This window comes from Protopterus annectens, chromosome 5.part1 (genome assembly GCF_019279795.1).
Source record: "Protopterus annectens isolate FY-2018-M chromosome 5.part1, PAN1.0, whole genome shotgun sequence".
Taxonomy (NCBI): Eukaryota; Metazoa; Chordata; order Ceratodontiformes; family Protopteridae; genus Protopterus; species Protopterus annectens.
Window position 1 is genome coordinate 86,342,331 of NC_056736.1, and position 27,466 is coordinate 86,369,796.

General features: G+C 38.6%; 1 protein-coding gene across 1 annotated transcript in view; it reads right to left on the bottom strand.

Annotated features, from left to right (window-relative positions):
• The window catches only part of COMMD6 (COMM domain containing 6), a 393,895-nt gene that overhangs the window by 46,917 nt on the left and 319,512 nt on the right, over positions 1-27,466 (bottom strand). The window contains exon 6 of the mRNA XM_044072903.1: positions 9,349-9,501. Within this exon, the coding sequence (XP_043928838.1) occupies positions 9,349-9,501 (153 nt within the window). The remainder of the gene's footprint in view (positions 1-9,348; positions 9,502-27,466) is intronic.

Below are 27,466 nucleotides of genomic sequence, written 5' to 3' on the forward strand. Positions count from 1 at the left end.
AAAAGTCATGCTTTCAACTTTCTGTCCCAATAGAGGTAAATGGGGTTTACATTCATATGGTCAAGCGCACATTGCTCGACCATACATTTTACTGATTTTCTCCACAAATCCCATAACTCCAAGTGTTGTAAAAACACTGAATTTGACATTTCCAACCACTCTACACCCTAAAACGAGTGCTAACATGGGTCAAAAAGGGGATGGGATTTTGCGACTCGCGACAGTTGTAATCGCATTTTTGAAATGTTGCCGGACTCCTTTCGGCCATACCCGCTCGACCATTCACCAGTCGACCATATGCATGTATACCGGTAAATGATATTTGGCTACATGATTCCAAATTAGTAGCAGAAGCATTTAATATATATTTTACATCAGTTCATCTGTACCACATAACATTAAGTTAACAAAAGAAGTGTCCTAACATACTAAGCATCTATACATAGATTTGCAGATTATTCAATCACAATTATAAGTCAAATGGAACAGTAATATGGAAACTGAGTCCATTTCAGGCTCTTTAATACACTCCACCAGTGATGTGTTACTGACCCCACTACATAATATTTTCAACTTTTTGCTAGAAAGATGATACATGCCACCAGAATGGAAGGAATAACTAATGGTGTCTATTTATAAGGTAGGTAGTAGTAATCTAGTTTATAATTATGAACCTATTGCTCTGATATCAGTAATAGGTAAGTGCTTTGAAAAAAATGTTTACTATCAGTTCTAATAAAGGTAATGAGTATAATAAGAAACAAAGTCACACAAAATGGTTTCTTAATAGGTTCATACTAAGCTAACTGCTCTTGTGAGCCATTTTAAGCATAGCCAATTATCCCTTGTGAGACTCAAACACTGCACCTTATGTTTGTAAGGCAAACACCTTAACCATTAGGCCATCCTCCCAACAGAAGAAATGTTTAATCTTGTCTCTCCTAATAGAACTTTATGAGATGTTTAATATGGCAAATGATGTCAAACTCACTGTCCTGTGGTATACATAGCTCTGTTGAGGCAGTTGATGTTCTACCACACGAACAGATAGTATATGCCATGGAAAAAGCTTGACATTACTCCAGATACCATTTTACAGGTTAAAGAATATCTTTTTAATAGATGTTAAAGTGGTGATTATTCTAGGGGTATATCAGAAAAAAAAAATGCCTTTACATGTACCACAAGGATCGTTGCCAGGCCTTCATCTATTTAACTAGATATTTGCTTCCTCCCCATGACTTCTCATTCTTAGACAGGTAAATATGCATATGATTGTAGAACTGGGACTACTGTGATATCAGATTTGGCTATCGAAAAACTAAATTAATACTTACATAAATTCATTAGTTAGGTGAACATTGTTAGGGTTGATTTCTTTTTTAAAATACCTTTTATTGGAACTTTAACAACAGAACAAACTCAAACCAAAAACAAACAAATCTCAAATATTTACATAAATAACTAATATAATTAACAATGTCCCTTTCAGGAATATTCTTTAACAGGCAAAATATAATATCTGTGTTAAAAATCGGAAGACCTGTACTCTGTGATCAAAATCAAAATCCACTGACCATCTGTCCAGCATACTTTTTCCTTTTTCAAAGACTAACTCATAGTTCTCCCTGAAAGTCTCCTGTATTGTTCCCTTTAGCCATACCTGCAAATAAAAAAGCGATACCTCTAAGACACAAACTAATAAAAAACACACAAGGGTGAAACCCAAGGCAGAATCTCCAGTTAGCTGAATTTATTGAGCACTTTAATCCTCAAAGAGTAGGACTTCATCAGAATGAATTAACATACACAGCCCCCATCATAAATAATGCAACCCGCCCACGAATTAAACCTTAATTACAGATTCTGCTGCTGAAACTCAAACAAGCACCAGTCACAACCAAAGTGACACATAGCTCACAACACCAGTATGCCACCCAACAACAGCCCCTAAGGCAAGACAACGTACCCAACACTTTAGTCATGGGTGACTCTATAGTCAGGCACACTGATGTCCCACTCACCAGGCTTAGCAAGGAGAAAATTACAGTCAGCTGCCTGTCACCAAAAAAAACAAACAAACAAACACTACAGAACACACTACTGCTTAGCTCATTCTAGTCTAAAATGTCTGAAAGTTAATTATCAATTTTCCATAATTCAGCCGATATTTGCTCTACATTCTCACATGGTCTGTGTAGACTAATACTCATGTGTAATGCAAAACAGAGTATTTAGAACTGCTGCTGGACAGATAATACAAATCTGAAAAATAAACAATTATGGTGATTTTGACTGTGTAAACTCTGGAACAAGCTACCTTATTAAAAAATATCTTTGATGCAATGGAATGGTCAGTGAAGGGTGACAACAAATGTCATCATTTCATCTTTTGTTACTGAAAACTGTTTCAGGCACCATTATCTCCATGCAATACCTTGTTTTTAGTGATGTTAATTTAATCTGTAGTCTGGTGGACCTCAGCCATAAACAAATTGTATAACAAAAGAAGGAAGCTACTGCACGTCAGAGCGAAATCCCATGAAGGGAAGACCTCTCTGATCAACATTAGCAGAAAACTACGTTCTCTCATAAAAACATCCAAGGCAAACTTTGAGAGAAAAATCACTAAGGACACTAAAGATAACCACAAAGCCTTCTTCAGCTATGTTAGAAACCTGGGTGGAAACCCTCAGATATGCTCAGAGTTGGTTCACAACAACAAAAAATACACTGAACCCACAGATATTGCTAACATTCTGGCTGACAGGTTCAGTGCAAATTTCTCGCCTCCTTCACCCCCAAAAGAAGAAATACTTATCCCAGCTGAATGTAATCTCCCTGTCATCTCAGATGTCCAAGTGAGAACCGCCCTAAACAAAGCAAAAAACACAGCATCAATGGGACCTGACGGTATCCCGGAGTGCGTGTTACGTGAACTCCAAGAGGAGCTAAACCCACACATAAAAATGCTATTTAACTTTAGCCTTACTTCGGGATATGTACCTGAACACTGGCGTACAGCAACAGTGGTCCCACTCCACAAGGGGGGTGCCTCTACAGACCCTGGAAGCTACCGCCTCATAAGCTTGACTAGCCTGGTCTGCAAAGCTATGGAAAGAATCATTATGGAACTCATAAACGGAGACATAGGGGACCTACAGACGCTTGACCCCACCCAGTTCGGCTTTGTAAAGTGCAGATCCTGCCTTTTAAACCTGGTTGACTTTTTCGAAACAGTCACTAGAGCCATTGATGAGGGCAAAGCAGTCCATACAGCATACCTGGACTTGGTTAAAGCCTTCGACACAATACCCCACTCAGGCATCATAGATAAGCTAAACAACTTAAAAGTAAACCCTTATGTCACTAGATGGGTTGCAAACTGGCTAAAGGACAGAACCCATAAAGTTAAAATCGCTGGAGCAATGTCAGACTCAAAGCCAGTCACAAGTGGTGTCCCACAGGGATCTGTCCTGGGACCCCTCTTGTTCGGCATTTATTTCTCAGATTCAAAAAAAAAAAAATGTTATCAACTATTTAGTGTATGGAAATACAACTATTATGTTTTCTTCACTACATACACATTTTTACATATATTTCTTTATATATATTTATATACATTTATTCAATGTATTTTTTATCAATATATATATTTTTTTAAGGCACACACAGCATATGTGCAATGATTTTTGTATGGTATATGTATACCTCTTGTACAGGTTTACCAGTGATTTTGTGCCCTTTTGTTTTATAAGAATTATACCCACACACAGGGTAGTGCAAGAAATTTATTTGTTTCACAGAAGTATTTTGGTTTTCTTGCAATACAACAGGGTTATGTGTCAAACCTGTTTGATTAATAGTTGCAATGCAATGTATAATTTATGTACATCTAAGGCTGATGCACCATGGAATTTTAATAATATATATATTTTTAAATGTGTCTGCAAAAATATATATTTAAATGCAGATATACTTTATAATTTATGATTCTCAACAGTGTTTTATTTATCTTATGGTGATTTGTTTACACTGGTGCACAATCTGCTGCCCACATCCATTAATTGCCTCAATTACGTGACTATTTAGTTAATTAACTAATTAAACGAAAAATGAGGCATATATAAGGAAGAATGGTACATTTGTAATTTATTCTGATGAAGTCTCCGTTACAAGGAGACGAAAGCACTTAATCTGTATTTTTTAATAGTTTTGGTTCTTTTGTGGCAATAAAACAAATTATTTTAAACCTATTCAAGGTTTATTTCATGGCTTTTGCTTACAGTTTGGACATTTGGCAGCCTTTATAGTGCCGGAGTACGCTTTTTTTTTAAGTTGGATTTGTCTTTTTTGATTTGTGGTTATTTATTTCTCAGATGTTAAAGCAAACATGGGAGGGCTGTGGCTGACAAAGTTCGCAGATGACTGCAAACTAGGCGCCATAGTCGATACACCAGCAGATACACACATCCTACAAAAAGGCCTCACTGAAACGGACAACTGGTGCCGTAGTCACGACCTTAAACTAAATTCCAAAAAATGTATAGTCATCCCTTTTGGAAAAAACAAAGTACCCACAAATTATCACATAGACAGCAACCCACTGAGTACGGAAAAAGTAATCAGAGACCTAGGGACCCAAGTAGACAGCGACCTCTCATTTGACACCCACGTTGCCAAAGTGGTTAGAAAAACATTCTACCTTGCACACCTCATCATGAAGGGTTTCACATCCAGATCCAAGGATGTCATTGTACCCCTATATTCCTCCCTCATCAGACCCATGATTGAGTACAATGCCCCATTTGGTATGTACCTCACCCGGCACTTGCAACAGCTGGAGAGACCACAAAAGTACCTCACCAAAAGGATCAAGGGTCTCCAACATATGTCTTATTCTGCCAGACTAAAGAAACTTCAGCTCTATTCAGTAGCATACCGCCTGCTCAGAGGTGATCTCTGCCTGACGTACAAGGCCATGTCCAATCAGGATCTGATGGACATGCTCCACCTCAAAAAATCCAAATCCATCAGGACCACTAGAGCTAAAGACTTAAACCTCAGCACAAGTATGAATAGGACATGCTGGAGGGATAGATTCATAACCCAGAGGCTTCCCATGCTTTGGAACAGGATCCTAGTTCATATTAGGCAGAGCCCCTCACTGACTCTCTTCAAGAGAAATCTTGATGAGTGGATGGGAGATCGTAAGTTTACCCCAGGGGTCACATCTGTGTCACTGCTAGACAGGAGCACAGTAAACTAATTCTATTATATAAGGGGACCTTCACTGTGTCACTTCTAGACAGAGGCACAGTATTCTAGATTTATTCTGTACATTTTTGTACCATTTCATGGGGTGGCAAAAGCCACATCACTATGGCTAGGCTTACAAATGCCCCAGGGCAGACAGCCTAGTACTATACTATGAAACTATGAAACTATAAAATACTCGACATAATTTGTTAGTCATTTGTAGACATCTGAAGCTTATATACTAAATATAGTAGTCATGTTCATGTAAGCTCTTCTCACTGAAGAAATTTATTTGTACATCTCTGATCGGGTCTATATTATATTAGCAAACGCTTGAAATTGCAAATGCTATAAAATTAACCCAAACACAATGAAAATGCAAAATGTCGAAGACACGGATCAGCAATTTTTTTTCCCAGGGAAAAAAAATCACAGATCTGTATATATAAAAAAAAAACACCCCCCTACTTAAATATACCAACTCCAAGATCACACCACAGTGGAGGAAATGGCAAAGTCCCAAAAACAGCCCAGTGATTTTTTTCCCCTAGGAAAAAAAATCGCTGTTCCGTGCTTTTGGCATTTTGCCATATCGTGTAAACACATTCCACAAAACAACGTTCACAACTTTAAGCGTTCGCTTAAATAATAGGAACCCCTCAGATCTCTGTTGTTTATGTAGCAGATGTCTATGTCATACTTACAGTGATCAACTCTCTGAAAATCAGTGGAATATCATAACCATTCTTGAATGTAGTTTATTGAACTTTAATTCATCTACTGATCATAATTACATGTTAGGGAAGTAGTTTTTCACCCTCAGTTCCTGTCATCTGACAACTATGGATAGATCTCATGATCTCTATGTTCTCAAATAGTCTTTACAGCCAAAACCTGGGTCAAGATTTTCTGAAAATATGACATATTATTTTCTCTTATCATACTGCTCGGAATCACTGTATTATTTTTTTTTTCTTTTTTCATCTGCTCTGAATCACATTGTACTTACTCTCATACTGTCTCAAATGTGCTCCTGATGTGTGTTGACTTCATGTCCTTCTAATATTGCTGAACAATTTCTCTCAAGACTCCAATGAAAATGGGGACTTCCTGGTTGAATTCTCAAGTCACAAATGTAATTAAATAATTACACAAATGCACATGCTAAAAACTTTGGTTAACACTGCAATTCAAGTTTAGTTACCTGTGTAATACATATTGCCATTTATAAAGCACAAAAATTCACCTTGATGCACAGCAAAATGTAGTTATCTCAGTATAAAATCAAAAGGATAGGAACAAGCTTTATCTGGTGTATATTAGCTGAGGAACTGTAGCAAACTATGAAACTTGCACATAAAGTATATCAGTTGACTCAGAGATAACCATTGTCCTAATGGTCATTTCAGATAGACTGACTGAATGAAAATTCAACAAAACTCTTCAGTATTTTTGACATTGCATACAAAGCCCCCAAAACTACCCATGCAGACATCCATGTACCCTGCACGTCCCTACTTATCATATCTAACTCCAAGGTCACCAAACCTCAAAGAAAGGCAAGTTCAAAAGCTAAATATTTTGGCAAAACACCATTTTGGTCAGTATGTTTTGACCATATAGTAACTAACTCAGCAGTCTTTTCTGAAACATATTCTCTTTGGAACCATACACTGTATCTTTTCAAGATAATTTTTTTCACCCAGCACATGCCCTCCACCTTGAAAAAGTAACTGCATCAATGCATTTGGACTTCTTCTTTGCACAGATAGAGTGAACCTTGACTTTGAGCCTGGTGAGTTGATTTAACTACAAACCTGAACTCTAAAGAGTTGGCTAAAAAGATAGAATGGAGAGGCATTTTTGCCAGCCCACTTTACTTGAGAGAAAAGGCAGGGTTTCAAACAAGGAGCAAGGATGCGAGTTTAGAGGTGTGCATGTATATATATATATATATATATATATATATATATATATATATATATATATATATATATATATGTATGTATAAATATGGGTCTACTTCTACTTACCGAATTTACACTTCTCCGAATCGGAGATTACTGACATGACTTCACCAAAGCAACATTAAACCGAAAACACAGACTATCGAACTTCTTTCTCTGGGAAACAAACCACTTGGCCACCAGGTAAAATAACTCAATGGAAAGCAATAAAGCAATTAAATGCACCCAAGAGGGGGGCTTTACCCTCCCACACCCCACCTAACTAAATATACCAACTCCAAAATCGCACTACACTGGGGAAAAGGTCAAAATTCACCCCGGTGGTCAAGTGGTTTACGTCCCAGAGAAATAAGTTCAATAGTCTGTGGTTTCGGTTTAATGGAGCTTTGGTGAAGTCATGTCAGCAATCTCCGATTCAGAGAAGTGTAAATTCGGCTGAGAAGAACGACAACGACATAACCGACACCAGAAGATCAACAACAAAGAAGACCATTTGAGAATCCCGACGCTGAGAACACCAACATGTTAAGGTAAGTGTGCGACAGGGACAAATGTTAGGGTCAGGGTGTGGGTAAGGTAAGTGTGTGATAGTGACAGACGTTAGGCTAGGGTGCGGGTGAGGTAAGTGTGCGACAGTGACTGACTTTAGGTTTAGGGGCGGGTTAAGTGAGTTAGGGTTAGGGTGCGGGTAAGGTAAGTGTGCGATAGTGACAGACTTAATGGTTAGGGGCAGATTAAGTGAGTTAGGGTTAGGGTGCAGGTAAGGTAAGTGTGCGATAGTGACGTACCTTAGGGTTAGGGTTTGAGTTAAGGTTAGTGCATATATAGTTGTATATGTAAGGTTTAGTGTAGGTTTGTAAGGTTTTTGGTGTGCTTGTGTTGTGTGTGTGTTTTTTGGGAAAGTTATTTGTTTTGCTGATGTCGGGATTGTGGTTTGCCGGGCATGTGAAGTTTCTTGTTTTTGAACTTTCGGTTTTGTCGTGTTGGTTATTTCATTGTCAGTGTTTTGGTGTGTCAGTATTATCAGGTAGACCCATATATATATATATATATATATATATATATATATATATATATATATATATACACACACACACACACACACACACACACACACACACACACACACATACATATATATGTAATAGACATTGGGAAGTGTACAGGTCAGTGGGTAAGGCATACTTCAAAGCTCTCTGCTGCTGTCAAAATGGTGCCACACCAGGAATTCCTAATCTCTTCGTTGTATGCTTACACTAAATTAAACCCTGGTCTGAAGAGATAATTTAGACAGCTGTCATGGAAGGTGCAGTGGTTAATCAAGGAGGGATTTTAGGATGTAGGTGATGGCAGACAGCTGTGGTAGAAACCAAAAAAAAAAAAAAAAAATTAATTTTTCTTTAGAAGCTAAAAACTTAAGCATTAATTGTTGAGTAATTCTGTTTATGTGCCAAGATACTATCTATTATTATTGATTTGTGAGATGACACTTATATGTGTCAATATGAACAATAAGTGTAGTGTTTGTTTATGTTAATGTCAAAAACTTTCATGAGAAGTGCATAGCTTGACTCGTATAACATTAATAATGTACCAAATATTATTGTGCAGTGACTGCTATGTAAATATTGCATATTAACCATTTCCACATATATCTGTCTCCTTTATTTTACACTAACCCCTCTCCCCACACACACATATGTTGTGGCTAAAAGTATAAGAGGGTGGAAAGTCGAGTCGCCATCTCTCAAAACAGAGAAAAGGAGCAGCTTCTGTTATAAATGTATACAAGATTATGGATGTTTAGACACTTCAAACACCGCCAAAAGACTAGATGTTATTCAGTGAAAATGTCTAAATAAATGTGAAGTGCTGGGAGCCCCTAGGACAACTGGGCCTACGGTAAATGCCCTATTTCTCCCTCTTTAAGCTAGCTTTGCCTGTGATACTGAATGAAAAGTGGCAGTTTTAGATGGTAGCACCATGATGTGGATAACACCATCTTGTCTGTTACATCACTGAGTTTGACTTCAAATATGAATCAAAGCCAAAAGAAAGTAAAAAGTCTAGCTGCCAGATATGGCTATTTTAATTCCCTCATATGAGTTAGTGCAAGCCTTACCTGCAACTCTGACAAAGTCATTTCTATAGTATGTAGCTGTAGTTGTCCTGAAGGATCAGCCACATGCATTGTTATGGTAACAAACGGCGTAGTCACATTCTTGTAAGAGTCAGCACTCATTGCCATTGTCAGTTTCCACTGCAGGTTTATCAACTGCAATAAGAAAAAAAGTAACAGTAAATGACAAATATGTCTCATGCCAAAAGGATGTATACATGTCAGATTAAATATGCATTGACTCATAAGAACATCAGTGGGATTTCCATCAGTGGCACTAGTAGTCTGTCCTGTGGGAACATTTGGACATTATTCTCTGGTGGAGGTAGTAGATAACATCTTTTCAAGCAGTTTGACACAGAGAATTAAGGCTGTGATCTACTAATGAGCTTCATCCTGTAGTCCTAGGTTAGATTCCCCCAGTTTCCATTTGCCTACTGTGTAACAATGAAAAAGTCACTTAACCAGACAGAACAACTTGGACCTCCACTGACAATGGGTCTCATCTCAAACCAGTTAACAAAAAAAATATATATATCAATAAAAATAAACAAAATAAATTTATCTTTGTTACTGCTCAGCAGGCTTTGGAAACAACAGAAGCTAGCGTCGCTTAGTACACTGTTTCTTGACACATTTTGGCAGAGCAGCTCTCTCAGTAGTTCCTCTTGGCATGCACTGGGATTAAATGATAGGGTCCCTGCATCCCACCTCTACTCTCACATTCACAATATGTGAAACCTCCAGCTGGTTCTCTAACTGGCAACCTCATTCAGTGAGGTAAGCTAAAACAAATATACTGGAGTCGGGGCTGTAATGAGGTACAGACCCTGGGATACTACTGAAGCATAGACTAAGAGGCAGCAAGAAGGCCCTGTGAGAAAACAGTAAATTACATCAAGTCATGTTTATTCAAAAATGGACCTCTGTATCACCACTATCCAAACTGTTAATATTTCTGCTTGCCATTTTGTCTTTAACTCTCTTTTCTCCTTCAGTGTATGGGTTCTACATGAAAATGCCTTAGTGGAGAATGGAATCTTGAAGCAGCAAAGTAAACTGAAAAATTAAAAAAATAGCAAGTGAAATAACATAGCATAACATAACTTACCATAATAGTGCTGAGGATTAAAGACTATGAAATGTTAAGTTTTACCACGGCTTTGATTCCACAGTCTACTCTTGCAGTCTGCCTCTGGTTATCCCTAAAAAGATGAATTTGCTCATAGTGGCCCTAAGCCAATTAGTAAATGAATAAAATTAATCAAACGTAGCACATAATATAAGGTTTCAATATACAACAGTTCTGAGTTATTTACAATAAAGGGGTAAGTTTTGCAGAACATATACAGAATTGTTAAATGTCATTGATACAAGCGAAAACTTTCAAAGCTGCGGTGGTGCAGCGGTAGCGTTGTCGCCTCACTGCAAGAGGTTCTCCCATTCGATTCTCGGCTGGAGCACCTCCTGTGTGGAGTCTGCATGTCCTCCCCGCGGTCAAGTGGTGTTCGAAAGACATGCATGAATGGGCGTGCCTTCGTTGAAGGTTGGGCGTTGGGCTGGCACCTCGGCACTGTAAAAATCGACTGCTAATCATTAGCGGACCAGAGTTCCGCTGTGGTGGCCCCTAACCGGGAAAAGCCAAAAGAAAAACAACAACAACAAGTGAAAACTTTCACATTATGTTTCTTCATCAAATAATCACTTGTAAATATTGATTTATAAGTGCAAAACATATACACGCAAACAAATGTGCAACTCGTGTACTTATACAATGATAACTGGTACTTTTCTGATCATAAAGTATATCTGCATTTGACATACAATTTAGCTTATAATTTTACAGTAATATATTTGTATATACACTATAGTAACATTAGTTAAAGCTAGTCTATTTTCTGTAGTATTAAACTAACAATGTAAAGTAATTGTCATTAGAATGTGTAACACCTTATTGCAAAATAGTCTGCATGCTAAATATATTTTATGTGCTTGTACATGACCAAGTGCTAATCCTTGCTAACCTAATAGGGTCATTCAGTTAGATATGCTATACAGCAATAAGGGAAATAAATAATACAATTTGTAAATGTTTATAGTAATAATAATAATATTAATACAAGTATTAATGTACGCCACTCTGTTGAATTTACTGTCTTGCTTCATCATGTCTGATGATTATTACTTTACTTTGTTGACTTATCTCACTGAGCTTTACTGACTATAATGTATTTGCAATTTACATATAGCAAAATTGCTAATTTAGTGTGTCCTCTGTATAAGCGCATTTTTGCCTTCTGATGCGGGTTGTCTGAAATGGGTATGTAGACTACGGAAAAGATGGGTCTTTAGCGACCACCTAAACACAACCTTGGAGTCTCTGGTTGTAATATGGAGAGGAAGTGAATTTCAGAGAATCAGTGGGTGCAAGGTAGATGAAGAAAACACATATCCGATGTTTTAATACACGTGCTGGCAATCACAACCAACTTCTCTCCAAATGGGTTGACAGACAGGACAATAGGTTGTCAGTAGCTCCTTTAAATATTCAAGACCCCTACATTGCAAGTCATCATATCTTAGTATGAGAATCTTGAAAAATGGCCTCGCTGCCACACAATCAGTCAAATCTTGCAGAAGAGACATACTCAAAATAAGATGTACCAGTTAACAATCTGGATGCAGAATTCTGGAGAGGTTGTAGGTGTTTAAGGACACAGTTATGTAACCAAAGATAAAAGGTACTGCAACAGCCAATCTGACTCATGTTTGAGGATCAGATGTAGAGAGGCTACCTGGTGGTATCAACAGATGGTGTTTCATGTGTAACTGCAGACTGATTTATTCAATACTGTCATGTGTTCCTTCACTGATATCATTCAGCCAAGTAAAGCACCCAAACTCTTCAGACAAGTTATAAACTCCATCCTACTACCCCTCAGAGTATATAGTAGGGATAAGATGCAAAGCGGGTGATGGATGAACAGTAGCATGCATGATTATTGCTTGCCTTACAACATTTGAGTTTTAAATGGCTTGATAGCAGTTCTTTAATTAAAATAAAATAAAACACTCCTGAAGAGGTAAAACTGGATATCATCAATGTAGTTGTGCTAATGTAATCTTCTTTGTATGAGATAAGTTTGCACCATGAACAGCAGAGAGGGAAGAACTGAACCTTGCAAACTCCCACACATAAGCAGCTGGCTAATCAAACAATTCAAACTGGAGATAAACCAATGAAAGCACCCCCAAAATATAAGAGGTAAACCACTTGAACACTATGGAAGCTAAGAACACAGCTAATGCAAAGGTGATCATTAGGGATACCATAGCCATCAATGTCTAGTTATGAGGAAGCCATAGAGGGCTGCTTCACTACTCCTCCTTAATCTGAAACTGGCCTGCCATGGATCTGAGAGACCATGTGAAGATAAATGTGATTCAAAATGAATGACAGATAACTTTCTTTATAATCTTACCTACAACAAAGTGTTTAGAAATGGTTGGTTGACCTTGGTTGAGGAATAAGAGATGTCTTGTTAAGAAAGAGGATAATAACTGAACTAAGTAAAAGGATAACAGACCTTATGGATGGCCACACTATTTGGAAAATAACTGGTATTAGTAACTTAAGACTAGATGTCTCCAGTCTTGTTGGACCAAGGTCCAGCGAAAAGTAAGCTGGACAGGCAAAGAACTAGTTGCATGATCTCACAGATGTAAGTTTGTCTAAATTTGGCCCAGCAATGTTCATGTCACTCCAAAACCCAACCATCAAGTCCAACAGGCACATTTTGGAGAACATCTGCAAACTGTTAACAAAGAATTGTTCTGCTACCACACATTCTGAAAACGTTCTGAGAGAGAACCATGACCTGTCATTTGGACATGCTGATTTTCATTCCATGCACATCATACTCAACAGTAATCTATTCCAGTGCATGCTGAAAATCATTGTTGCTTTAAAACAATAATAAACATAATCTGTAAATAACAAAGGTACTATTCTCATGCCCCAAAATGGATACTCCCCAAATCTTGACTACCATTTTCATGACCTGATCATTTATTTTGTAATCAAAATTTGTGTCTTTTTGTGCCAAGTCTCACAATGCTAAATTTATACTGATATTTAAGGTGAGGTCATTATTACTGAACCTGGAATATTCTTTATAGAAGATCACAAAAAATGTCAACATCTTTTTTTCAATTATGCTACCCAGTTTGCAGTCATATCTACTCTTTTGCCTGGTGTACAGTGAGTAATCATTTTCTACAAACACTCCACTGTCTCCATCTCCCAGTACCTCATCTTTCTGCTACAGTTTTGCAGGAATCAACTCCTCCTGCTGGCAGGATTGCATCTCCACTACTAGAGGTCCTGATTATTCTCTCATGGTCAGGCCTGGAACATACACACAATGCACCGACTCAATCAGGAACCCCTGCTGTGGAATAACAGTCTAGCGACTTATTTGTGCTTTTGCAAAAACAACACATTCTGTTTCTTCCAGTTTCTCCGGTACAGCAGAAAATCTCAGGCTTTCCTTATATGCTTTGCACTCCAATTCCACCATTCTTTGACACATCTTCTCTTGAGCAGTCTCGCACTCAGCCAGCCTTTTCTTCACCTCGACCTCTGAAACTTGCAGTTCCATCAGCTCATCTGAATTTCTGTCCAAAGCTAACTCCATTTTTTCCAGCCTTCTGTTATTTGAGTTGATATATTTCTTAATTTTTTTGTTTATTCCAATCAGCTCTGAGCACATTTGACTTATTTTTTTCCTGTAGATTTTTCAAAGTCATGTCTTGCACCAAAACTGGAGCCTGAACTGCTTTATGCCAAACAGCTGCAAAACTCCTTCTAGCCAGTGTTATCCTTTAGGTTCTGTAAATTTCTTCTTTGCCAGCATTGAGTTGGTGCACTTACTAGTCAGTAACTGAAATTTACCCAAAAGACAAATTCACTTACTGTTTTGTTCTGAATTTCTGTTTTCATTCTGGGAAAGTTGAAATTATGCTGTTGCTTAGTGTGCAGCCATATTGGAAGTCCACAGATGAAACATATGAACATGTGAATTTGGCAAAGAAAAGACTTCAGAATGGATATTTAGCAGACTATCAGGGACAAATGAAAAGAGAGGTAATAATACTGATTGTGAGAGATGTACTAATAGGAATAGATGAGGAAGGAAAAAAAAGATAACAATGATAGATTTATGGTAATGAGGGGCTTTTGGCAGGGCAGAAAAATTATATTGGCCATCTACTTATATTCCACCTAAAACTAATTTTATGGAGCTTAAAAGAATCCTGGGAGAAAGAAGGGGAATACTATTTAAGGGTGGAAACTAGAGCCTGATTTACAATAGTGATGATGTATCGGGGGAACAAGAAAGGAAAATATAACAAAAGAGTGTAGCTTTATGAAGAAATATAAGAATATTTGAAATGGATGATGGGAATTTACTCACAGGAACTCAGACAGATTTTATATATTATTCCTCAAGGTACAATAACTGGGCTAGAGTGGATAGAGATTGTTTCACAGGAGAATGGGTATTTATTTGAAAGTTTTAACTATTTCAGCTCACATCTGTCCCGATTTTTGCAGAATGTCCAAATTTTTTCACCTTATTTTTGGTTTGTTCCCAATTAAATTGTGGTTTTCAGGTAATTCATTGAGGATTGAAGTCACTGAGTAATGACAACCATTTGAGATTCAGACTTCATGCCCTTCAGAAAATGTATGCCAATGCAAATCCTGTTATTCTATCAACTTTCTATATTTATATGGGCAATATTTAAAATTGTCCCTATTTTGAGGCCTTTGCCCCTACATTATTTTTTGCTTTGCCCAGATTCCTTGTAGTAAGAGGTTGAGAGGTATGCAATTTAATGCACCAATAAAGACTTACAATAAGGACGCTGGGTACTGAATCAGAAATGAAACACTGACATTTTCTTATTTCTCTGTTAAAAAAAGAGAAATTTAATGAATGGCTAGTGGAAAAGATTTAAGAGTTGTTATGGAAAACAGACATTTCTTCAAAGGGTATAATTAGGGATTGGGATAAAATGAAAATGGAGTTTAAAAATATGCTAGAAATAAGAAAGAAAGAAATATGAGAAAAGTAACAGGAATTAGAGGGGTTTTCAAAGGTTTAAATATTGCAGAAGAAGGGGAGTCTCACAGAACAAGAACAGGAACAGTTACTGAGTGTTAAAGGGGAAATACGGAAGTATTTGGATAATGTGCATGAGTTTAGAAAGGTTGCTGTTAAGCAAATATTTTTGATAATGCCACAGCACAAAAATACTAGCAAAACAGTTTAGGTAAATGTAAGTAGAAAGGCCAAGGCCAACCTTAGGGAGCCTGTGAAAATAATATAAATGACCAAGTGTCACATTTTGTTTCCCAAAAGCTGACTGTGTGCTAAGTAAATTTCAGAATCTGCTAAATGCTAAAAGAGTTGACATACAGATCCAAAAAGTACCTTTACTGCTTAGTAAGTCAAGTTTGGTAGTCCTACAAAAAGAACAGATACATGAAGTGTAATAATCAGTAAGTCACTTTTGATAGTCTTACTGCCTGATGATTTTTAAAAAGAAAACATATGTATACTGCATGACAGTGATGAAAAATTTTACTATGGATTGTCTTCTTTTCTATTAATGTAAATCTATCTATGTCATTGTTTAAAGTGTGAAGATTTAATTACATTGTTTAAAAAAAGATGTGGTTGCATTAGCTGCAAAAACATACTTCCTTTTAGGCTTGAATCACCTAGTCCTTGTTTATCTTCATCTTTCTATAAAGAGTTAAAAGTGGTTTGTCCATGAGTAAGGTTCACCACCTAAGAGTGGAGCAAAAATAGGGGTAGTATGAAGCATTGGTTAAGACTGTCAGATCACTATCATAGTTGCAACTGAGAGATCGCTTCTAAAAAGGCAGCACTTCTCCTTGTGCTCACCTTTTCATGATGGGGGCAATCGGGGCAGTCTGACCTATCTGTGTGATCCTGAAGGCATTTACAGTGTAGCAGTATGTGCAATTAGTAAAGTATTTTTGCAGTACGTTGTCCCCCAAGTGGTCTGTTGTGCTATATCATTCCAAACATGTTAAAAGTGCAAAGCAAAAACAGTGACTAAACTTAGTGTACAATGAATTTAACCAAACAGAGCTCCAGGAATTCATGAGGATGGTCTCAGACATCCACTAGACCATCTGTGAGATGGACAGATCCATCAAGATGAGTAAAGGATTGCCTGAACTAAATGGGTCCTAGTTATATAAATTGTTAGACTCCTTAGAACATCAGTGGTAACTTCCCACTAAATAAGGCAAGTTTAGACCCTCTCTGCTATGAAACTTATCAAAATATTTCAACTTTTCTTAGAAAGATAGTTGGGAAGATAGTTGCCATCCAGTTTGTGAACCAGCCATCAGCTTATCAGTTACTAGAGCTTTACCTGTTTAGCTTTGGATGTTGTAACAACAGCAGAATGGTCTTATTGCAATTCCTAGATGACCTCATAACAAGAGATGAAATATTTGCTTCATAACAGTGATAATATATCTAAGAGCAGCATTAGACTGTAACCTGGTCTTTGACCATCATGAGTCTAAGGTAGTAAGAAAATCTTTCTATGTTGAACAACTTATAAGGAATGGTATGGCATCTAGGTTCAAGGATGTCATTGCTCCACTGTACTCAGACCTGACCAGGCACATGCAGCAAATGGACCATCAAATGAGGATTCTCACAAAAAATACAGGGTATAAACATGCCGTAAGCAGTGCACCTCAAAGTCCTATCCCTGTACTCAGTCTCCTATAGAATGCCTCTGATCTGTTTTACATCCACAAAACAAACTGCATCAGAATTATCCGATCTAGGGACCTAAACCTTGTCTACAACATAAACAGGACATGTTGGAGAGACAGGCATGTGTCTTAAAGACTACCCCTTCTCTGGAACAAGCTTCCCATCCATGTAATACAGAGTTCTTCCCAAACCCAATTTAAGCAGAACTTGACCAGTGGATGGGAAATCGTGAATTTACCCCGATCAAGCACCTATGTTATTAATAGACAGAGGCAGCCTGTAAAAGCTTGATCACCCATGTCCAAGCTCATCTACAGCCCTTAAAATAACCCTAGGGTAACAAAACATGTCAGATACACTTGGGAAGCATGGCTAGGCTTAAAAAGGCTCCCCCGGGGTAGTTAGTATACTAATCACCTATGAACCTATAAACCACACAGCTGCAACTAACTACCTTCCAACCAGGTGCTGTATATCTAATATGGTTTCCTATATGAAAATAGAAAAAACAGATCCACGTGGAGTTAATGCTCCTAGTAGATAGCACAACGAGATAATACCAAAGCAAAAAACACAAACTAGGAGCAACGCAATGAAGGGCATGTAATATCAACTCAACTTTGTAACGTATCATATGTATATGAAAAATATATGTGATAGATTCTTTTTTTGAATTTATCACATATATTTTTCATATACATATGATATGTGTACATGTATATGTACATATATTTGTACTTTTTATATTTTTATGGGTTGTTTAGTTTATATATTTTTACTTTTGAATGGTTAGTCCTTTATGACCATCTGGATGGGTTGTTGTTATATATATTTTTGTTATGTTGCACATGATGTATGCTGTGAGTGTATCGACTGCATGCGAGTGTGAGATGCTTCATGCATCATACATTTGTTTTTGTATATATGCGTTTTTCACTTGTCATTATTATACATATTTATCCTTTAAATGCTCAAATGTCTTACATACACTAGGTTCTAGAGTTTTTATGCCAAGTAGATATGGCTATAGGTGTTGTTTACATTGCAATTACATATCTTGTCTTTCTTAGATAGGTTGCACAATTTTACACAGTTGTGATGCATATGAATTAAAGTGTATGTATACCTGTGCATGCATATACATTACAAAGTATATGAAAAGGTTTTAGGGTGTTTTGTTTTATGATAGAATATGTTTTTTACACATGACTATATAGTTTTTTACGCTTAAACGCGTTATTGATATATGAATTTCTATTATATACATATTAATGTTTTAAATATATTTATATGTAGTGAATCATGTTGAAACGTCATTCTCATGATACAAGGGATATACCCTTAAATGTTTATTAATTTTCCCGCCCTTGGTTTTATTTAAACTGTGTTGTACCATCTATTATTGGTCTGATGAAGCTATGATGCGAAAGCGCTAACCGTTGTTCCTGTGCACCAAATTAAATTTTATCTACATTCATCGTTTGTGGACTTTTATTCCTGGGAAAGAGATCAACTTATGTGTTTTTGAGTTGATATTACATGCCCTTCATTGCGTTGCTCCTAGTTTGTGTTTTTTGCTATGGTTTCCTGTATGGTTTAAAGTCTATCTAGCTGATTAATCTAAAAGAATATAGCAGCAGTCTGACACTCAAGAGAATTCCTCTTGACTACTGACATTCCACGAGTTAAGTTTTGGTTCCAATACTGGGTTATATGCTGCCACTGGGACACACAATTATAAGACATGGTTTTAGTAGAGCTAAAATTATGTTATGAAACTGTGCCTTTCTCTAGCTATTACAATAAATAATGCTTCAGTTGCTTCAGAGGCTTGTTTAACAGATATCATCTACTGAATTGTTGCCAAATGAATGAGGCTGAAACTAGTCAACAAACATTTCCTTTGTGCAGGCCACTGCCTGAAATTCCAGTATTCGACAAATCCAGTTTGCTGTCTGGCTATTTGGTACAGAATTGAGGCCAGTATCTCTGGTATGTTTCCTTGGCATGATGCTGAGTGATGAACTTTACATTAAAGGGTCAGATGTCAATGGTCACCATATCATCATTCTACCATTTAAGGAGCATTACCAGGATAAACCATGTGATAACTAATAAATATATCTTAAAAGTAGTTCAAGAAATTTTAAGGCTCTGCTACTGTAATTCTCTCTCTCCCTATGTAGGGCTACTTGGAGACAACCTACATTACCTTTATCCTGTGCAGAATATACTAGCCAGGATACATTTTTAGGAGCACATATGCTACCCATTGAACTTTTGCTCTGAGGGGCTGATTTAGGCTACAGCCCTACTAGGAACCACACATTTACTATTAATGCACTGCTGGAGATTAAAAAGGTTAAACCAACATCTGTTGGTCTTAGGGACTTTTCATGTGCAGCTCCCAGCCTCTGGAAAGTTTTACCTCATTGGCTTTAGAGATATCTCAGTGTCACTGTCTTCAAAATGCAGCTGAAATCATTGTTTTATGTAGGTTTTTTAATGACTAGTGATGTATATACCTTTTAATTTTAGTTGTTAATACTTGGTACTTTCAATATGACAGGCAATTAATAAATAATATCTGGCTAGCAAATTGAAACACATTAAGAAACAACAAAGAAGAAACAAAACAATTTCTCCTGCATATGTCAGCATGTCAATGTGATAAAATATGTGCAGCTTCAGGCCAACAGCATCTCTTAATGTAAAACTGAATTATCGAAACTATAAGCCTGGCAGCTTCACAATTTGCTTTCAGCTGAAGAAAAAAATAACTAATACCTCTACCCAGGATGTTACTGTCATATTTTAAGAAGTAACCAAGTTATCAAAACTCAAGGTAGTACAAGGCTGCTTCAGATGTATATGGCACATAATTTTTCATGCAATGCCACTCGACTTGATAGGGAGCATTCAAGCCTGGGGGTCAACAGGTTGGAACTATTTGTTTATCGGCATACCTGTCAGCTGCTAGTAGGACGGGACAGAGAAGAGACATGGTATACAGAAGAATATACTCCTCTTCTGGAAAGTAAGGGATATGTTGTTTACTGTTTACTGTGTTGCTGGTAACTTCCACAGTACTCATCACTCAGAGGTTGTTATACAGGTGAACAGAACAGCAGCATGTGAGTTCGACCTTTCTGTATAAACACGAATGGGGCTGCCTTGATTGTCACTGCATATCGATTACTTGTAAAAAAAAAAAAAAAGAGTAAATAAAGTATCATCAGTGAGCTATCTGGCTCCCGACCAAACCCCACAAAGAGTACTCAAGATGCATTTTATTAGGATAAACAAAGGACTTGGTGAAAAGAAAAAAGCATAGAATTGAAAGGAGAGGACAAGGCATGTTTTTCCCCAATCCTGGGGAGGAGGAGGATTAACCTGAGTGAATTAAAAGCATCCAAGAAGAGACCAGAATTACATCACATGATTCACAGTTAAGGGGAGATGATGATAGCAAAGTGTATTAGGTGAGCACACCTACCAGGGTATGAGTCACGGTAATATCTTTCCAAAATACTACAGTAAAGGAAGGGAAAAGGGCATGCAGGTCTCTGCCATATGCTCACCAGAAAATAATTCCTCACCAGTAGTTAAAGGAACTGGAGTGGGTAGACTGCAGAGAGTGAGGAATCTTGAAGGGTACTAGTGACAGAGGGCTCCAGTATGTCAGAAAAGCAGAAGAGAAGGGTTTTAGGCATGTGATCTCTTGCAAAAATAAAAGAAAAAAAAGAAGTGTAAATACAATAGGACTATGTGAAATGTTGAGAGGTATGCTCATAGGTAAACCAAACGGGATAATCTGCTCCTAGATTAATCGATCTTTAGTGAGGCAGCTATTGGGATTGCAAAAGAAACAATGTTGTATACAACAAAAGGAAGAAAATCCTGTTGAAAAGTAAGAGGGGATGTGCACAACAGAGCAGGAAGTCCCTCATTAGTATAAACAAGTGAATTAGGGAACTAGTCAAGTCTCTGAAGTAGACTTTGAGATACAAATATTCACCAAAGCTAAGGATAACCATAAGGCATTTTTCAGTTATAACCACAATCTTAAGGGCAACACCCAACAATGTACAGAATTAGTAACAGATATCATTGGGTGGGTGGCCTAATGGTTAAGGTGTTTGCCTTACAAACACAAGGTGCAGAGTTCGAGTCTCACAAGGTATAATTGGCTAGGCTTAAAATGGATCACAAGGGCATTTAGCCTAGTACTAATCTATGAACCTATACTCAGCCAAAAGATATAGCAAACCTGTTGGCCAATAAATTCAGCTCAACTTACTCCTCCCCATCACCTCCAGTCCCCCCCAAGAAATACCCTCCACCACTCCTCCTCCAATTATCACTGTTGAACAGGATAGCCATTGCGCTTTCTAAAGCTAAAAACACAACTTCAGTGTGGCCCAATGATATACCAGGTTGCCTCTAAAATAGCTTAAATCAGGACCCATCAGGCCCAATAGGATCTCTATTTAATTCATTCACTCCAATGGAGCTCTGAAAGTTTGCACTGTAACTTCCAATGGGCGGAGCCTAAGCATTCTGACAGAATCAAATTATGTCTTCAGATTTCAAACAAATGTTCACATTTCTAAAACCACAGGGGTTTTGAAAGAAGCATAAACGACAAACTCTTCAGCACCAACTGTTTTATAGTGGTAGTATTCTTTAGGTTCTAGATCTTAAACTGAAATGACCCTAGCCCTTAGCAGCATCCTACCTTCACCAAGAATGAGACCACAATACCAACAAAAAATGATTGACTTCAACAACTGGCTTAGTTTCTGGTGTCTTTCCAGGGGGATCCAGTATCTGTCTGCCTAGGATGACATGGTTAACAGGTCTCGATGCTTTACCAGAGATGGCTTCCATCTGTCACCCCTGGGGTTCCGGATCTTGGCCAAGGCACTTGCCTCCTCATTGTGCCTTTTTTAGGCTATGTCCCAAAGACAAATCTTCCAACATAAAAGATCTGTCAAAAAGTAAATTGAAGGTCATGCTGCTCAATGCTAGGAGCCTTAATCTGAAAATGCACTCACTGGAGGCTCTCATCACAGTGGAAGATGCTGAAGTCTGTGCAGTCACGGAAACTTGGTTCAGGGCTGCGGAGAGCACCCATGCCTTAGACTATACCTCATTCCACACCTTATGTCCCCAAAATGAGGTCAGAAAGACAAAGGATGGTGGAGTCTTTATCTTCATTAAAGACAGGCACATCTCCAGACTGGTTTACCAGTATGACGCACTGGAATTACTCCAGGTCCAACTGACAGTTGGCAAGACACCCATCCAAGTTTTAGCCAGCTACACCCCCCATGTCTCAGGACACCCACTCCTCCTACCTGGACCTACTTGACTCCATCAAGGTACCCCCTAACACCCTATCCTTCATGACTTCAACTACCCCACCATAGACTGGGTGAACTATTCCTCCACTAATGCACTCACCCAATGATTCCTTGACTTCATCGCCTCTAACACACTAGATCAGCTGGTCTCATCCCCCACAAGGAGAGATAGCATACTAGACTTGGCTCTCACCAACATGGGTGACCGCTGCACCACTTCCACAGTTTGTTCTTCCCTGGTGAGATCAGATCATCAGTCTGACTCATTCGAAGTTTCTGTCCCACCCAACCCCTACCTAGCCATAATCAGGCTACAAAACTTCTCAAAAGCTGACTACAACCTCCTAAGGTAGGGTATCAGCAGCTTCACACCACCGCCCCCCTCAGAGGATGCAGACAACTATGCTAAACAGTATGCCAGTGCAGTATACAAGCACCTGTACAATTGTATGGACTCAGCCATACCCAACAGAACTAAAACCTGCTCCTCAAGGAAACACAAACCTGTCTGGTGGACATCCTCTGTCAACAGACTTTACAACAAAAGGAAGAAATTGTTGTCCAAGGGTAAAAGGAACAAATTCCAAATTGGAAAAACTCCCTCCTCCACCTTAACAAGCAAATTAGATCACTAGTGAAAAACTCCAAAGCCAATTATGAGTTGAAACTAGCCTCCAAAACAAAGGGAAACCACAAGTCTTTCTTCAGTTACGTTAGGAACTTCCATGGCAAAGCCCAAGTTTGTTCTGAATTAATACTTAATGGTACCACTTACACTGATCCTGCTGACTTAGCCAACCTGCTAGCTGATAGGTTCAATGCAAATTTCACCCCCTTATTGCCCCCCAAAGGCCCAGTTGACATCCCTGATACTTGTCCCACACCTCACATCTCCATAGATCAAGTGTTAAAGACCATACCCAAGGCAAAGAACACAGCTTCCATGGGACCTGAGAGTATCCTAGGTTGTATTCTGCACCATCTCCAGCAAGAACTAGCTTTACCACTGAGCACCCTATTCAACCACAGCTTAATTACAGACTTCATTCCAGCACAGTGGAAAACCGCCATTGTCATCCCCTTGCACAAAGGTGGTGCCACTACTGACCTGGGAAACTATTGCCCCATTAGCTTGACAAGTCTGATCTGTAAAGCCATGGAGTGTATTATTATGGATTTCATAAACAAGGACATAGACAATCTCCAAGCACTCAACCCCACCCAATTTGGATTAGTCAGGGGCAGATCTTGCCTATTGAACCTTGCTGACTTCTTTGAGACTGTCACCAAGGCCCTGGATGAGAGAAAGTCAATACATACAGCTTACCTTGACCTGGCCAAGGCCTTTGACACAATTCCCACTCAGGCATCATTGAAAAGCTAACACACCTTGGTGTTAATCCCTGTCTCATTAGATGGGTGGCCAACTGGCTCACAGATAGGACCCACAAGGTCAAAATTGGTGCCACCATCTCCAACAGCAGACCTGTCACTAGTGGTGTTCCCCAGGGATCTGTCCTGGGACCCCTACTCTTTGGCATCTACTTCTCAGAGGTCCAGGCAAAGACAAAGGGTCTGTGGCTGACAACGTTTGTGGATGACTGTAAGTTGGGTGTTGTCACTGACACCCCAAATGATGGTAGCATACTGCAAGAGGGTCTCACAGCTACAAATAAATTGGTGTCAAAGTCATGGCTTTAAGTTAAATGCAGAAAAATGTATTATCATAACATTTGGCAAAAACACAGCCCCTACTGATTACCACATCAACGGCAACCCCCTAAGTACACAACCTGTGGTGAGACACCTGGGTACCCAGGTTGACAACAATCTCACATCCAACCATCATGTGGTGGCAGTGGTCAGAAAAGCCTTTCACTTGGTTCATCTCATAAGTAAAGGGATCGCATCCAGAAAAAAGAAGTTATTACCTCTCTGTACGCCTCTCTCATTAGACCTATAATTGAGTATAACACCCCATTTGGTATTTATCTCTCCAAACACCTGCAACAAGTGGAAAGGCCACAGAAATACCTTAAAAAGAGAATTTATGGCTTCCAACACCTGTCCTATGTGGTCAGGTTCAAATTACTATCACTTTATTCAGTATCATACAGATTGCTCAGAGGTGATCTGTATCTCACCAACAAGGCACTATCGGACCCTGCCCTACTAGAGATGCTCCATATCCATAAGTCTAACTCCTCACGAATTACCCACTCGATAGGCCTAAATCTAATATGCAACATCAAAAAAACCTGCTCAAGAGACAGGTTTGTCTCCCAGAGGCTGCCCCGTCTCTGGAATAGACTTCCCATACATGTCAAACAGAGCACCTCACTGGCCCTCTTCAAGCTAAACATTGATGAGTGGATGAGAAACCAAAAAATTGTCACAGAGATTTCACCTTTGTCCCTCACTGACAGGGGCGACAGGTGCTGACTGAGGTTTCTTTTTTAGGGATAAACTCTTGGCTAGGCTTGTAAGGGCCCCAGGGCCATTAGCCTAGTAACATCTTATGGTCCTATGATCCTAAGTCGAAGTAAACACAGCAACTATTACATTTGCAATATTTTTCAGACAAGTTACAATATCTCAGCAACCACTCAAGTTACACATATACTGTCAGCAGCATTTCATCCATCTGGCTGAGAGCTTTCATATGAGGCTAAGGGGTTCTGTCTGGTGTTACTTAGTTGTTGAGATATTTAGAAAAATGTGAAAATTATATATATATAAATTTATATCACAAAAACAACAGTTAATATCTATTTACATGGACTACCCAGAGGTCAAATATTAAGGTAGTTGAGTTTGCCATTGTGTAAGCTTTAAAATGAAATCTTTTAAAAACATGTACATAGCATGGTTTTGGAATTACTGATGCAAATATGAACAAGCAATATTTGATGCCTAGAGACATCAGTAGGATTTAACTATAGATGCACCTGGAGGCATCATGCAGATGTAATGAAAGCCTCTGGAATGGCTTTGTCCCATTAGAGTGGAGAACAGCTATCATCTTCCATCTGCATAAGGAAGGACCATCAACTGTCCTGGGATATTACAAACCCATAAGCCTGACTAGTCTTAATTGTAAGGCCATAGAAGGAATGCTCATGAACCTGATAAATAATGAAATATGAGACTTCTGAACATTGGACCCAACCCAATTTGGTTTTGTCATGGGCAGGTTATGCCTACTAAGTCTGGTTAACTTATTTGCAAAAGTCACTAAGGCTATGGATGAGGGCAAAACAGTACATACAGCCTACCTCAACATAGCCAAGGCATTTTACAGAATTCCTCACTGTATTATAAGTAAACTCACAAAATTGGGCATACATCACAACATCACCGGATGGATAGCAGATTGGCTTACTGACATGACATGTGGTTAACATGGGTGAATCCAGTTCCAGTAAGAAGACAGTTACTAGTGGCATGCCACAGGGCTCAGTGCTGGAACCACTCCTGTTCAGAATACACTTCTCAGATGCCAAGGCCAATGTGGAAGGCCTCTGGATGATAAAGTTGTAGATAACTGCAAACTAGGAGCAATCATTGAATCCTCCAGTGATGTAAATAACTTTCAGGAGGGCCTAAATCAGGCAAATGACTGGTGTCACAACAAAGACCTGAAACTAAATGCAAAGAAATGCATTATTGTACCCTTTGGGAAATCAAATACCCCTGCTAAGTACAACATTCACAACACAGCCCTAACAGCAGACTCAGAAGTGAGAGATCTAGGTACACAGACAGATAACAGCCTGAACTTTGACCATCATATCTCCACAGTGGTGAGGAAGTCTTTCTACATAGCACAATTTATAAGTAGAGGTATAGCATCCAGATTCAAGGTGAATATAGCCCCACTGTACACAGCCTTCATTTGAACAACAATGGAGCACAATGTGCCATTTGGAATGCATTTAACCAGGCACTTACAACAGCTGGAGTGACCTCAGAGATTCCTCACTAAGAAAGTACAGGGTGCTAACGACATGTCCTATATGGATATACTGAAAGGCCTTTCCCTTTACTCGTTCTCCTATCGACTGTTAAAGGGTGACCTATTCCTGACCTACAAGGCATGCACAAATCCAGCCCTGATGGAGCTACTACATATCTGCAAGACAAAAAAATATGAGGATCACCCATTCTAGGGATCCAAACTTCATCAATGAATCAAACAGAACATGCTGAAAAGACAGATATGTGTCTCAAAGATTGCCCTTTCTTTGGAATAGGCTTCCTATTGATGTTAAGCAGAGTCTTCCCTGGCCTTCTTCAAGATCAATTTGAATTGATGTAATGAGAATTGGAAATTCACACCTGGGGTAGCACTGATGTCCCTTATGGACTGGAGCAGACTGTAAAATCTATAAAATACTCAAGGCATGAGCACAAACCCATGCCATCCTCCTTGCCAAAGGGGCACATACCGGGTATTATCGGGTTATATTGGATAGGCTTGTAAAATATCTTGAGCTGTTTGCCTACTAATCCCCTATGAACCTATTACTGAGTTACTAGAGTGGGTCACAGTGAGGCTTTTTGACATTATTGAAATTGTACAAGAAACATGAGCAGACCTAAAAAAACAATATTATGCTTTAAAACCTAAACTACACATTAAAGCACATACATTTTACTTGTTCATTCTTTGTTAACCAAGTAAACAGATTGATCTTAGTGAATCATTTTCATTAGCAATCCTTATCCCACTATGCCCTACTGCAGTCCAAAGAATGAGGGAAACAAATCAAAGAAGGAAAGCAGAACCCCTATATTGTGTGATCATGACATATTCACCAGCAGGCCATGATGACTATAGCAATAACCCATGCGTGGGTGTGGGTAATGCTAAATTTACCCACGGTTGGCGTGGTGGGGACCAAACAAAGCCAACCGTGGGTA